General features: G+C 37.8%; 1 protein-coding gene across 1 annotated transcript in view; it reads left to right on the top strand.

Annotated features, from left to right (window-relative positions):
• Positions 1-15,965, top strand: part of kmt2cb (lysine (K)-specific methyltransferase 2Cb) — a 133,666-nt gene that overhangs the window by 55,558 nt on the left and 62,143 nt on the right. Inside the window, 6 exon segments of the mRNA XM_048165067.1 lie at positions 331-493; positions 1,466-1,637; positions 3,607-3,721; positions 3,817-3,989; positions 4,272-4,564; positions 15,019-15,105. Coding sequence (XP_048021024.1) covers positions 331-493; positions 1,466-1,637; positions 3,607-3,721; positions 3,817-3,989; positions 4,272-4,564; positions 15,019-15,105 — 1,003 coding nt within the window.

Below are 15,965 nucleotides of genomic sequence, written 5' to 3'. Positions count from 1 at the left end.
TGGGAGATTGTAGGCATAATGGGATAATTACACATCAGTCAGTCTGTCATCATTGTGGTTTGTCACAGCTCGCCTTAGCTGTTAGTCTGACCACAGGCATTACACTGTCAGCTTTCATGTCTCATTGTATAGATTTGTTTGGTTTAATATTAGTTGCTAGACATTAAAGCTTGAATGTTGATTGTGATGAGCAGTTAATGCATGTAAGGTTTCAATGAACGACTATAGAATGTATTAAAGTAATTGATGGACTCTCTTTTAACATGCTTTTGCATCAAAACTGGAGTCTGTGTTGTCAGTGTCTCATCAATTATGTCTCATCTTTTATAGCATTGTGCATATTGTAAGCGCCTTGGAGCATCCATCAAGTGCTGTGAGGAGGGGTGTGATCGCTCGTACCATTACCCCTGCGCGGGGGCCGCCGGAACCTTTCAGGACTTCAGGAGGCGCTCTGTCCTGTGCACAGAGCACATTGAGCTGGCCGTCAGCAAATGTGAGAACTGTCTTTATTATTATTTATTCGTGCACTAAGCAATGATTGAAACTCAACTGCAAAAACAACTTATTCTAACATCAAAAAAAACAGTACTTATTAACACACTACTGTTCAAACGTTTGGGGTCAGTAAGATGCATTTTTACCTTTTTTAAAGAAGTCTCTTATGCTATAAGGCTGGATTTTTTTAAATTAAAAAATACTGTAAAAAAAATTTAATAAAAAAAGACAAAAAAAAGTTTTCAAACTGTTTTCTATTTTAATATATTTTAAAATGTAATTTATTCCTGTGATGGTAAAACTGAATTTTCAGCATCATTATTATAGTCTTCAGTGTCACATAATCCTTCAGAAATCATTCTAATATGCTGATTTGATGCTCGAGAAAAAAAAAATTCCTATTATTATCAGGGTTGAAAACAGTTGTTTTTGTGTAAACCATGATACATTTTTCTCAGGATTTCTGTTGAATAGAAAGTTCAAAAGAACAGCATTTTGAAAATGTCTTTTGTGACATTATAAATGTCTTTATCATCACTTTTGATCAACTTAATTAATCCTGAATAAAAGTATTGATTTCTTTTAAAAACTTTTGTTTTTTTCACCACCCACAGTGGCCACAATTAATTTGATACTCATCAAGTTAATTTAGCCTTTTCAAGGGCAAAAAAATCTATTTCTAGATGTTTTGTTGTTTTGAAAATCCCAGAGATCTCACTGGTGACCAGACAACATAAAAATCCTTTAGAGTAGGGATGCACTATACCATATTGGTTATCAGCCAATATGACATTGTTTTTATTAATCGTGTTGGTCAGTATTGGATATTTAATTGGATATGTAATATAATTATATATCTAATTTAATTGAATTAATAATTTGAAAATGGATTAGACCAGGTAAAGTGAGCATAATGTGCACCCTATTTCGAAGGTAATTGATTTCTTGTTTTTCTCTCTCTCTCTCTCAGATGAAGAGGAGGCGAACTGTATATTGTGCGACAGCCCCGGGGATCTCCTGGACCAGCTTTTTTGCACCAGCTGTGGGTTGCACTACCACGGCATGTGTCTGGACATCAGCGTCACTCCTCTGAAGAGGGCAGGCTGGCAGTGCCCCGAGTGTAAAGTCTGTCAGACATGCAAGTGAGTTGCAGCCAAGCTTTGCCTTTTATTCTCCCCAGTCTGTATAGCGTGCCTGCACTGTTACTCATTTCTGTTGAGTGGTCCTCAATAGCTCATCTTTATATGCTCATACATTCACTGAGGTTGCCGTAGTTTACTTTTCAGTGGAGTAAACAGCTCACTGAGATGATGCAGAAAGACCAGACATAATAAAGTTCTCATGCTATTTGTCTAGCACAATCATTTTACTAGCAAAATATCCCACCACTTACTGGTGTGTGTCATTCCATTTATGGTTTAAATTGCATCTTTGCAGGAATGTAATATGAAGATTGTATGAAGTAACATTTATCTTAAGCAACACTGTGCAAGTGAATAGCACCATAGTATAACCATATATAACTATAGGTACAATATGCATCACATGACTAAACTTGTGTCATAGTTTTTAAATACCTTTGTTTTCACTGTCCACATTACAATACGAAATTTCAAATTTATCCACTTGGGAGAGACTTTTCAAAAAGCTCAACTCTTGCAGGACAAAAAAAAAAAAAAAAAAAAAAAGTGTCAGTGTGGAAGTAAGGCCCAAACGCAGAGAAAAAGATGCACTTTCAAATGTATCTGGATTAAAGGGTTAGTTCACCCAAAAATTACAATTCTGTCATTAATTAATCACCTTCATGTCGTTCCAAACCTGTAAGACCTTTGTTTATCTTCGGAACACAAATTAAGATATTTTTTATGAAGTCCGAGAGGTATTTGGAACCTGGAAGCGCTGAATGTAAACCGCGTTGGAGAATGACACAGAAGAGAGAGGGTATTGTTGAATAAAGTCATTGTTTTTTTTGTAAAGTATCCTCATCGCTTCATAAAATTAAGATTGAACTACTGCAGTCACGTGGAGTATTTTAACGATGTCTTTAGTACCTTTCTGGAACTTGAAAGTGGTGGTTAAATTGCTGTATAACGAGGAGTCAGATACCTCGTGGCTTTCATCAAAAATATCTTAATTTGTGTTCTGAAGATGAACGAAGGTCTTACAGGTTTGGAACGACATGAGGGTGAGTCATTAATGACACAATTTTCATTTTTGGGAGAACTAACTCTTTAAAGGGATAGTTCACCCAAAAATGAAAATTTGATGTTTATCTGCTTACCCCCAGGGCATCCAAGATGTAGGTGACTTTGTTTCTTCAGTAGAACACAAATGATGATTTTTAACTCCAACCATTGCAGTCTGTCAGTCATATAATGCATTGAAACGTTAAGACCATCTATGAGAATAAAAAAAAAAACATGCACAGACAAATCCAAATTAAACCCTGCGACTCGTGACGACACATTGATGTCCTAAGACGCGAAACGATCGGTTTGTGCGAGAAACCGAACAGTATTTATATCATTTTTTACCTCTAATACACTACTATGTCCAACTTCCTTGAGCATCTGGTATGTGAGGTCTGAAAACGCGCTCGATGTCGGAAGTGATCTCTCACGCGTATACGTCAATGAGTACGAAAGATCACTTCCAGCATCAGAGTGCATTCAGACCTCACACACTGGATGCTCAAGGCAGTTGGACATAGTGGTGTATTAGAGGTAAAAAATGATATAAATACTGTTCGGTTTCTCGCACAAACCGATCGTTTCGTGTCTTAGGACATCAATGTGTCGTCACGAGTCGCAGGGTTTAATTTGGATTTGTCTGTGCATGTTTTTTTTTTTATTCTCATAGATGGTCTTAACGTTTCAATGCATTATATGACTGACAGACTGCAACGGTTGGAGTTAAAAATCATCATTTGTGTTCTACTGAAGAAACAAAGTCACCTACATCTTGGATGCCCTGGGGGTAAGCAGATAAACATCAAATTTTCATTTTTGGGTGAACCATCCCTTTAATGTAGATACAGCCATGGAGATGTATTATTTAAAAAAACTAATGGAATTAGTTGCACAGAAATGACTGTGTCCTTGAATTTTTCAGGGAGCCTGGAGAAGACACTAAAATGCTAGTGTGCGATATGTGCGACAAAGGCTATCACACTTTCTGCTTGCAGCCGGCTATGGACTCTATCCCCACCAACGGCTGGAGGTGTAAGGTATGGGCGGCACTGGTAGACTTTGTTGTTGTCATGACAAAATATGTCCCATTTCTTTAATGCAGTATAGCTAATTATAGCTGCATGCTTTGTAGAACTGCCGGATGTGTGTTGAGTGTGGCACCCGGAGCAGTGAACAATGGCACCACAACAGCCTACTGTGCCAAAACTGTGGCGATCAACAGGACACCACCCTCCCCTGCTCATGTCCCAGCGACGCAGATGCCGATGTCCACAAAGACCTGCTTTCTTGCCATCAGTGCAAAAGGTACATTTCCGTAAAAGATCTGTATTCTGGAACAGGATAGCTCAAAATTCCTTTAAGCCTGCTCCTGGAGGGCCACTGTTTATCGGTTTAACTTGCCTCAACACACCTGCCTGGAAGTTTAATAGCTGGTTCTTGTGTGCTTAATTGGGGTTGGAGCTAAACTTTGCAGGACAGTGGCCCTCCAGGAGTAGGATTGGACATCCGTGTATTAAGCAGATCCAAAAATGTCCTAATTTTGGATGCAGCGAAATGGTGACTCATTGGCTCCCTCTTTTTATTCAGGTGGTTCCAGCCAGAGTGTGAGCAACCAGGTGAAGGTCATGCACATGCCCAGCCCAAAGAAGATCACTTATGTTCCATCTGTAGAAACGCCAGCTTTGAATCAGATCCTGTGCGGACAGATGCAGGAGGAATAGAGGCGGAGACTCAATCACATGTGGACAATGAAGAAGACGCACAGCTAGTTCCATCAAACAACGATTCAGAGCCTGCCAAAGTTCAAGATGTAGAACCTCATCAGCCTGTCAGTGAGATGCTGAATGAAGAGAAGCAAATGGATGAAAAGCAAATGACAGGTGAGACCGACTTTAGTGTCTGAATGTAATGAGTATTGGTAAGGCTAGCAAGATTATCATTGGATCGTTCTCCTTCTTGCCACTTTCTTGTAGTTTACCTACAACACACTTGCCTGGAGCTTTCTAGTATTCCTAAAGGCATTGATTAGCTGGTTCAGGTGTGTTTAATTGGCACTAGAGATAAACTTTGCTGGAAAGCGACCATCCAGAAGCAGGTATGCACACCCCTGATCTGAAGTATTCAAGTCAAGTCAAATCATCATATATACAATACAGATTATTTCAAAGGAGCTCCTTAGCATTAAAGGTGCTAAAGAGGTTCTTTTTGTCGACTGAGTTTTTGAAATGAGCGCATGGGTAAGAACAACCCCCCTCTTTCACAGCTCATTTAGAGGGAACGCCTCCCAAAACTCATGCACGAGTATCGGAACACGAGTGTTTACCACCGGCATTCGCTGTGTTATTAAGCCGGGCACACATTTAACGACTAGCTAAAACATTCTGACTATGCTCAACATACAGCGATTGTTTCCTGCTCCTGAAGCAGATTTATATACTTTCACATGGAATTTGAACACCGACTGTAATCGCAGACTGAAAGCAACTGGCTCTGACTGGACGTGTTTGAGTGTGATCAGTCATAAGTATCAATTTACATTCATAATCGGCCTTACACTTAAAGCCGCGCACACACTTAGTGGATTCATTATGTCGGACACACCGCAGGTGACTCATAATCTGCAGTTGTTACTCCTGTCTCCTGACAAAAACATTGCATGCGGCGCCTGTGAAGGTTGGGGAAGTTTCTGGAGCGCGCAGCCGCGCGTCTCTCACATGGATCGTCATGGCAGTGATTGACAAGCCAGAGGGCCAATCTGCGCACGTCTCTCACAAGGAACGTCATGGCAGTGATTGACAAGCCAGAGAGCCAATCGTTTACGCGAAGATCGCGTAAACGATTGGCTGATGTTTTTAAGGCCCTACCTCGTGCACAGATGATGTATATTAATATTATTACTTTCAGTGCACTTAATAAATAGTCTTTTATCAGTTAGTAAAGACAGTTTCAAGTAATATTTCAAAAATGTATAAAACAAAACATCCTCTTTAGCACCTTTAATAACAGAATCAATGATGCAAACTTCATCAAATAAGAGATCAATTCTGTTGTAAAGCAGCTCTAATAAGACAGTTCAGTGTTGGTACAGTTCACTAATTGTGTCATATTGCAAAATTCATCAGTTATCGACACATCAGGGGGTTTCACACCGTTTAGTTCTAGGAACTTAGTTATAGGAACTAGCCACCAGGGTGGTTCCCCGAGAACTATAGTTCCCCTATGGCTGTTTTCCTGATTGCTGAGAACGCCAGAGCCTGAGCACACAGCGCTCACATTCTCCGTCTTCATTAGTTTACGATTTGTTTAACAGTCTGTCTAATATGTTATTAGATAGAGCTGTTATACAAAGAAAGAAGACAATATATGAAAAAGTATTAGCGTTTGCTGTGGTTGATATCCAATGTCACTAGCTGAGCAGAAATACATAATCATGTTTCACTTGGTCCCCTGAAAGTTGCTTTGGATTTTCTCCTTAACTCGAGAGGTCCATCTGTCATTGTTTTCTGTGTTTGTAGAGTTAGTTTGTGGAGTAAATATATAGGCTATAAACTGTGTGTGTACTCGGCTTTTTTAAAAATGGCGGGTGCCTGTGTTTTGCATGCGTTTCAGCCAATCAACAAGCACTTATGTCACTGGTAGCTCCTATAGTGCTGGTTTAGACCCTACTCTGAAGTAGGAGCTAATTTAGTTCCTCCAAAAGGAGTTCCTAGAACTAAAATCAGTCCTAGTTCCTGCAGTGCGAACACGGCAAAATCCAGGTACTTTTCATAGTTCTTGGAACTATGAAAAGGTTCCTCCTGTGTGAAAGATTTCTGCAGAAAAAGCCTACCAAAGTAAATTAAAAGTTTAGAATAATAATATATTCCAAAGTGCTTGTTCAATGCGGTTTGAGAGTGTCACGACCGCAATCAATGGCAAACCGCTTACGTTTCTGTGGTAACCTTGTGCTCCTGCACTCAAATTCAAGCAACTATGTAGCTTATTTGTGGTAATGGCGAAAACGATTTTTTGAACAGCAGCTAAAATTTAAAAAATATATAAAAAAGTGACTGGACTGAAACATATTCTTTTATTGAAAGAGCCAAGAGACATTTCAAAACATTTTACCAGGTACTTTTGTTTTTGCCACAGAGACCTTTTAATGTCCTATAAATGTGTTGTATTTATGATACTCTGGGCGGCTTTCAGTTGATGATGCTGTTTAATGAAGTTATTAATAAAGAAACATCAATGAAGGAGAAAGTAAAGAGCAGAATGTGCATGACATTAAAAATAAATATTAAAAGTGCCATAAGCCGCAAAAGAGAACTGAATCTGCTATTGACAGGATGCTTTCTGTGTGCGCGCTCTGAACGAAACAAGGACAAACATAGTAGCCTAGGTCTGCCAACTCTCACACATTAAGTGTGAGACTCACGCAATTGACACTGTTTTCACGCCACACATCTATTTTCTCACGCAATGTAAAACCATAGTGGAGTAAAGAGGACACTGACAATGCGCCGACAGTCAAGACAGAGCAGGTTACTTTTGATATGAAACAGTCTCAGCTTTCAAATTCTGACAGTTTTACTACATTTTGTTGCATGGCTTGATTGATCACTGAAGTGCCTCAGTTCAAACGGCATGTGAACAGATCTGTCATCCTCTGTATTGCTAGTTATAGCACCAAATACACATGAATGAACATCAAAATCATTCAATGAGTATTTCAACCACAAAAAGACGCGAGACCTGTGAACAATGTCACGTAAAGCCATTCAATGACCATATAGTATGTTAGTTGCTAGAAAAATTAACTCTAGAGGGGAGCATTTTGCTAAATATATGCACTATATTACATATTTATTATATTTTTACTCTATCATTAAGAAATATTATAACATTATTATAAAAACCACATTATATCAATTGTATAAGAATGAGTTGTTAATTTGAACATTTAATAATAATACCAGCTGGCCACCGATAGCTCATTTGGCTAAATATCAGGTACAGTAGGGCTTACATGTTAATTTTTTTCAAGGAAACAAATCTCTCTCAACTAATTCTGTAAACATACAGGGGAAATGCATTCCTTAATTCTCACTTCAAGCTAAACTCAAACTTTTGTTACCTCTTTGTCTTCAGTTGCGCGCCTAAATGGTAAATTACACACAGAAATATGTCAAAATGCCAAGATGTTGAGTATTCACGTAAACACAGTCGATCTAAACACTGTGCAATGTTCTTCACTCACTCACACACACACACACACACACACACACACACACACACACACACACACACACACACACACACACACACACACACACAAGAAGAGGATTTATGTTCTTCAGTTGGTAACTCAACCTCACAGTGAAAGCCCTGCACAATTAATTCCTTATTGCAAACTTATTTATTGTTTGTTGCATTTTTTGTTGTTGTTGTTGTTGTTGTTGTTGTCTATAGACCTAATAAAAATTTTTTTTTTTTTTTTAAATATAAATAATATTATATTATTTCCTAATAATGTATTAACCAAAAATGAAGAAAAAAAATGGCTCTTTGGTCATAAAAGGTTCCTGACCCCTGTTCTCAGTCAAATCGATAACATTTAGTGCCTAAATGGTACATTTTAATACCTTTTTATAAGATACTGCACCAGTGAGAGCATTTGTACCATTTTTTTCCCCCTGAGAAGGTATTTTAAATTTATAGATTGGTTGCTTTATTACCTCTTTTTGCATGGCCCAACAAATCTAGTTTTTAACCTTAGCATGAATCATTAAAGTTAATAATTTTTGTAAAGGCTTTTTATTGGCTTGTTTTTTTGTGGGTTTTGGATTTGAATCTTTTAGTTTTTATTTGATTTTAGAGTCTTATTGGCTTGGTTTTGTCTTTGGTGTCTTTACCGTTCACTTGCTTTCTCAGTGGTCCAGTAACTGTGAGTTCAGCCCGGAGTCTTTGAAACATGAGGACAGAGGTTGCTCTGTGAAGCACCCCAGTCCTTCAGGCCAGAAGTTGCTGAAGTGGAAGAGTAGGCCAAAGCATCCCATAGGCCCACATGCCTCAGATCTGTCTGGATTAGTCTGGACTGGTCTTGAGGAAAGGGGTATTTGAAACTTGCCTGGGCCTACTTTGCCTGGGGAAGGCTAAGACTCTATGAAAGTGTTGCTTGTGTGATGTTTTCTGCCTATGTGCTTTCATATATCTGGATAAAGGCTATATTATTGATTGAAATAGATCATTATTACATTAAAAATTACAGTCCTGTCATTACTTCACTTATGTTGTTCCAAACCAGTATGTCTTCCTTGGAACGCAATTCAATTTTCCACCTGAAGACTGAAGACCGTCTCACTTTACAGATCTGCAGGAAGTTTTACTTTCCTGCCAATCTCCTTCATGTGTAATATTCCATCACAGCTTTGCGTTCAACCAGCTTTTGGTGTGCGGTACATTAACACCCCGCTGTCACTGTACAAATGCTCAGCAAAGTGTCAGTAATTCAATTCCTCAACCTTTAGGGGAGCAGCTGCCCACAGGCCTTTTACAGCATTATTCATCCTGGTGCAAATCTCTAGGTGCAGAGGTGAGAGATCTGACCTCATCCCACGCTGGGTTCATGGTTATTTAGGGTTGCCAAAGGGCGGCCTGAACATGTGCGCTTGCATTACGCTGTATGTAGCTGTACGATGAAAAGGTTCAACAGTGAAAAAATAATTCAGGCAAGAGGTGATATAAAGCAGAAAGACTTGGTCTAAACTCAAGTTTGATTTCACCCCGTGCCCCTGCCGGTCCCTTTCATGCATTATTTGGGTTAGAGCTGCAGTATCAGCCTCAGTGCCAGGATGAGGACTAGTGGCAAATGTTTACCAATACATCTACAGGTGCATCTCAATAAATTAGAATATCATGAAAAAGTATTTTTTTTCTGTAATTTAATTCAAAAAGTAAAACTTAAATATATTCTAAATTCATTAGACATAAAGTAAAATATTTCCAGACTTTTTTGTTTTCATTTTGATGATTACAGCTTGCTGCTCATCAATAGTCAAAAAATCAGTATCTCAAATTATTAGAATATTTAATTTCAAGTTCTATTAAATTACTATTCTCAGGGTATAAATACTGGGTTTAGGTCAGTAATCTCAACAGCAGTGATGGGGAAGTCTGCTGACTTGACAGTTTTCCAGAAGACGATCATCAAGACCCTCTACAATGAGGGTAAGCCACAGAGGGTCATTGCTGAAAGAGCTGGCTGTTCATAGAGTGCTGTACCAAAGCATATTCATGGAAAGTTGACTGGAAGGAAAAAGTGTGGTAGGAAAAGTTGTACAAGTGAAAGGAATGACCGCAGACTTGAGAAGACAGTCAGGCGAAGCCGATTTAAGAACTTAGGAGAGCTTCAAAAGGAGTGGACTGAAGCTGGAGTCAGTGCATCAAGAGCCACCACACACAGACATCTTCAGGAAATGGACTACAACTGTCACATTCCACGTACAAAGCAACTTCTGAACCAAAGACAACGTCAGAAACGTCTTACCTGGGCTAAGGAGGAAAAGAACTGGACTGTTGCTCAGTGGTCCAAAGTCCTCTTTTCAGATGAAAGTAAATTTTGCATTTCATTTGGAAATCAGGGTCCCAGAGTCTGGAGGAAGAGTGGAGAGGCACAGAAACCATGTTGCTTGAAGTCCAGTGTGAAGTTTCCACAGTCAGTGATGATTTGGTCTGCCATGTCTTCTGCTGGTGTTGGTGCACTGTGTTTTCTGAAGTCCACAGTCAACGCAGCCATCTACCAGGAAATTTTAGAGCACTTTATGCTTCCTTCTGCTGACAAGCTTTATGGAGATGCTGATTTCATTTTCCAGCAGGATTTGGCACATGCCCACACTGCCAAAGGTACCAAAAGCTGGTTCAATGACCATGGTATTACTGTGCTTGATTGGCCAGCAAACTCGCCTGACCCGAACCCCATAGAGAATCTATGGGGTATTGTCAAGAGGAAGATGAGAGACACCAGATCCAACAATGCAGATGACCTGAAGGCCGCTATCAAAGCACCCTGGGCTTTAATTACACCTGAGCAGTGCCACAGGCTGATTGCTTCCATGCCACACTTTTTTTTTTTTTAAATTGATCGCATTGATGCAGTAGTTCATTGAATTTATTTAATGCAAAAGGAGGCCCAACCAAGTATTGAGTGCATAGAAATCAACATACTTTTCAGAAGCCTGACATTTCTGATTAAAATATGAATGAATAAAACATGAATGATAACATATCTTGGCTTTGATATTTCTTAAAAATAATACAGTTTATTTAAACATTACATTTATTATTATTATTAGTCGTAGTACTTAGTATTATTAGTAGGATGGTATTTTAAAATTAGTTACGTGGCAACAGGTGGTGGTGTGGATGACAGCTGGATGAAGATGATGCCTTTGCCGCAACTAGCTTTTCAAAAAAAAAAAAAAAAAAAAAAAAGATTTTTGCTTATTGATCTTTGACCCTCACATCGATTTTAGAGAGGCTTGTTTACAGCAGAGAGTTAACCTTGTTCACCTCTGTAGATGATGCCTAATGACTCTTGGTCTAGTGTGGCTGGTCATTCTCTCTAGCTTTTACTCTCTCGCGCTCTCTCTAATGTAACATTAAATTATGTTACATGTCATGATCCAGCAGTGTTCACCCATTAGAGAAAGTCCCCATATGTGCCTAATGGATTATGAATGGGAGACTTATAAGAGCAAAATATGTGCTTATTGGACCATTGGTCTTTTGACGTGACCTTGAACCAGAGGTTACCATGGCGACTCCACAATTTAAATGGCTCTGAGACTCAGCAGGTGATCAGATATGAGTGGGGATCAAAGAGTGCAAGTGGTTTATGAAAACCTACTGTATCTTTCACAACTCAAAACTTCCTTCTCAGTCAAAAACTACCATTTATTAGCTTTACAAAAACGACTTATCAACCAGAATTTCAATATTGGTGTTAATATTAAAATTATTAAAATTTTATTAAAATTTTGGTCAATACAAATCAGAGCTATTATTGTTAAATAAAACAAAAGCTTTTAAAAACATATTAGAATAAATATTAGATGAAGACAGTACTTCTAATTTTTTTAGTTTAAGCTGAAGCACTAAAATTACTAACTGAGAATAAATAAAAACTTAAACTGGGTTAAAAAGAAAACTGGAGTAAAAATAAACTACCCCTAAATAGTAATGCTTTAAAATCAAAAACTAATAAAAATGACAGAAGCACAATGCAATTACAATAAATAAATAAATAAATAAATAAAAATTAAAAATATTAATATTCAAAATATTTAAGGTGCCCTCGAATGAAAAATTGAATTTATCTTGGCATTGTTAAATAACAAGAGTTCAGTACATGGAAATGACATACAGTGAGTCTCAAACTCCATTGTTTCCTCCTTTTTATATAAATCTCATTTGTTTAAAAGACCTCCGAAGAACAGGCGAATCTCAACATAACACCGACTGTTACGTAACAGTCAGGTGTACGCCCCCAATATTTGCATATGCCAGCCCACGTTTCCAACATTATAAAAGGCATTAGACAAGGGCAGCCAGTATTAACGTCTGGATCTGTGCACAACCAAATCATTAGACTAGGTAAGCAAGCAAGAACAATAGTGAAAAATAGCAGATGGAGCAATAATAACTGACATGATCCATGATAACATGATATTTTTAGTGATATTTGTAAACTGTCTTTCTAAATGTTTCGTTAGCATGTTGCTAATGTACTGTTAAATGTGGTTAAAGTTACCATCGGTTATTACTGTATTCACGGAGACAAGAGAGCCGTCGCTATTTTCATTTTTAAACACTTGCAGTCTGTATAATGCATAAACACAACTTCATTCTTTATAAATCTCTCCAACAGTGTAGCATTACCCGATAGCCACGGAGCACTATCAAACTCATTCAAAATCAGAAGTAAACAATATAACAGTATACAATACTCACATAATCCGCATGTATGACGAACACTTTGTAAAGATCCATTTTGAGGCTTATATTAGCTGTGTAAACTTTGTTAAGGCACTGTTTAAGGCAAGCGCGAGCTCTGTGGGCGTGGACCACGGGATTTAAAGGGGCCGCAGCATAAAATCGGCGCGTTTATAATGATGCCCCAAAATAGGCAGTTAAAAAAATTAATAAAAAAAATCTATGGGGTATTTTGATCTGAAACTTCACAGACACATTCAGGGGACACCTTAGACTTATATTACATCTTTTAAAAACATAATCTAGAGCACCTTTAATAAAAAACTATAAAACTATATAAATAATACTAAAATAACACTCTTTTTTCATGTTATGGCCAATAACTGATAAATGTTATAAATATAAATAAATTCAAAATACAACACTAAAAACTAAAATCATTATTTTTGCTGCAAGTAAAATTAGGCATCGCAAATTTATCCGGCAGCAGTTAAAAACAAAAAACGAAAACCTAAAAATGAACAGTGCTGTGCTTTATTCTGAAACATGCACATCAGACCATATATTTATATAATTACATCACAGCCTTTGTGATTTGATGATCGCACTAAACCAGATCACATTCTCACAACCATGTATGGTCAAAATTCATAAAGTTACCAGGCAAGTGGCAAGTAATCGTTGCAACGCCGATTTTGGCGCTTTAAGCCCTGACTAACTTAGTGTCCCGCAGATAGCACTGTGAGCTCTTGCAGCACAGTTAGAAGCAGCTACCAACAATTTTTTTTTCTCAGATTTATGCTATTCATGTGGGTCATACATTTCAGGTCGGAAAATACTGAAATACGCATAAATACGGAAAAATCAAGGATGTTCAAATGGATATTCATTCTGAGATTTACTAAAGATTACATTTAACAGTTTTTTTTCATGTTTTTTAAAGATTAATTTAAAGGGATTGATAGATGAATGTTAAAAGCAATCTAAATGTAAAAATAGAGGAAATGTGTATGAGCAATTAAATATCCAATAATGTCTGATGCCAATAAATTAAAAACAGTTCTAAAATCGGTCAGTAACCTGTATGGTATGGCCTTTAACTTAGTCCACATCTTGACATTGACTATGAGTGTGCTTCCACAGCTGTGTGTCTCATAAAGAATTGGGTTTATAACAGTATTTTTCCTTTTAAAGGCGCTCTAAGCGATTTGACGCGTTTTTAGGCCCAATTTTTTTTTGGTCACATACCGCAAACATCGCCTCACTATCCGCTAGCTGCCTGTCCCCTGAACACACTGTAAAAAAACGCGGTCTCTGTAGTCGCCACAAGCTCCGAAAACTGCAATAAAAACAAACTGGTGCAGCCTGGACCACTTAACATAATTAACATGCTCCAGCCAATAACCGACAAGCAGCGTCAATACGCAAGCTACTTACATTTTAAATGCGCGTTCATGACTGTTTCAGGAAGCACGGAGGAGAGGGCCAGGAGGAGTAGGAGGGAGGGTCTAGCTAGCCTCTGTTTTGTTTGACAACACTTCGAACGTCAACAGGAAGTTACTCCACCCAAAATCGCTTAGAGCGCCTTTAATGTCTTCTATTACCCAGAAGTGACTTCATCTGACATAACAGCACATAAGTAGCATGTATCACTTCTTCCCGTAATTAAAAGATGTGCTGAATAACCGAAAGCACGAGTCATTATTGTAGGTCCGTATCTTCTCTCTATTATAGCAGTCACAGGTCCAGATCAGAATCATGATCTATCTTTGCTCTTCTGATTAGAAAGAAATCTGCCCTCTAATTACTTCAGATGGTGCTCAGCTGATGTCAGCCGCTTCGGACGATAGTCATTTAGTCTTTTGTGATTGCGTGCTTTCTGTAATGGCTGGTTATCTGTTCCGAGTGGAGATAAGAGGTGATTTATCTGATAAGGCCCTCAGAATCAATGAATTAAAGTGCTTGAGGTGGAAATTTTTTGTTCCAAACATACATTGAACAGAAGAGTGCGATGTTAAAGACCGTATAAGAGGACAATAAAGCATTCAATAGTGTAGTCAGAACCACAAATCAAACGTACAGCATGTGTATATGGAGACACTGGATAAATTGTCCTAATAGGAGGAGGCGAAGATTACCGTCAGTACTTGTGTACTGCTCAAAGCCATTGTATTCTCTTGAGCGCAATGTTTTCTGAACAACACACATGCCATATGTGCCTGCGTTCACACTTTCCCCTGCACTTTTCTATCCTGTTGAGTTGTTTTTCCAGTCCTGTAATTATTTCCACTAGTGCTTGGAGCAGTTTGTATTACATAACATAAGTCGAGACACACTATTGACTTTTTCCCCCCTCCTCTAGAAATTGGTGCAGATGCTAGTGGCGATTTAGCCAAGCCAGAGTCCAGCGAGACCTCACACCACGGCACAGAAAACGAAAGAACTTCAGGTACTTTATCTACTCTGTTTGCTTTCAGCGACACATACATATATTTAATACATGTAGTTATTGAAGATGCCCTTATCTTAACCATAACCAAGATTCCTGTATATGTCTTTTGTTCAAAACAAGTGGTTGAGAATGAATTTGTTGAAAAATTCAGTTTTCCTCTGACAGTTTAATGGATATTTGATAATAGTTGAAGACACTCATTTTCCACAAGCAATTAACTAGTCCATAACCATAAATACTGAATTAAAAATTGAAGTCAGCATAAAACAGCATTCACATCCCATTTTATTTATGTAATCTGACATATTCAGGGCAGGATATTCATCAAGAGTAAATGTAATCGGACAGAATGTGATTTTGTACATTGGGATTGGGTCGTGAAAAGTGGATGTTGCATGTCAGAATGGAACCAGGTGGTTGATACATGCACATTTTGATAAAGATTAAGAAAAAAAAAAAAAAACGTTCTTTGTTTGATTCACGTAGTCTATAACTGTAACAAATAAATATATAAAAAATTACAAATAAATTTTTAATGGGGGAAAAAATAGTATTTGACTTCTCTAGCTGTTTACTACCCTGCTTTAGTATTAATTCTTATGTTGTTAATGGCTCTTGTATGATAAATTGCTTGTATTTTTCCTTTTTGGCAGTCACTTTGGATAAAAGCATCTCCTGAATGAATAAATGTACATTTAATTTAAGGTTAATTTAAGGGAATATTAATATAATTTAATTGCATTATTGAATGTATTTAAATGCAAAACATTTTCTCTAATGCTTAATAGTCCACTTTGCTTTTACATGCCAACAAAATATATTTTGTTGTACCTGACCAAATGTATAAGGCTGCCATT

The sequence above is a fragment of the Megalobrama amblycephala genome, linkage group LG17, assembly GCF_018812025.1.
Source record: "Megalobrama amblycephala isolate DHTTF-2021 linkage group LG17, ASM1881202v1, whole genome shotgun sequence".
Classification (NCBI taxonomy): Eukaryota; Metazoa; Chordata; class Actinopteri; order Cypriniformes; family Xenocyprididae; genus Megalobrama; species Megalobrama amblycephala.
Note: the sequence above shows the minus strand (reverse complement) of the source record. Positions and strands in the feature narration are given on the sequence as shown.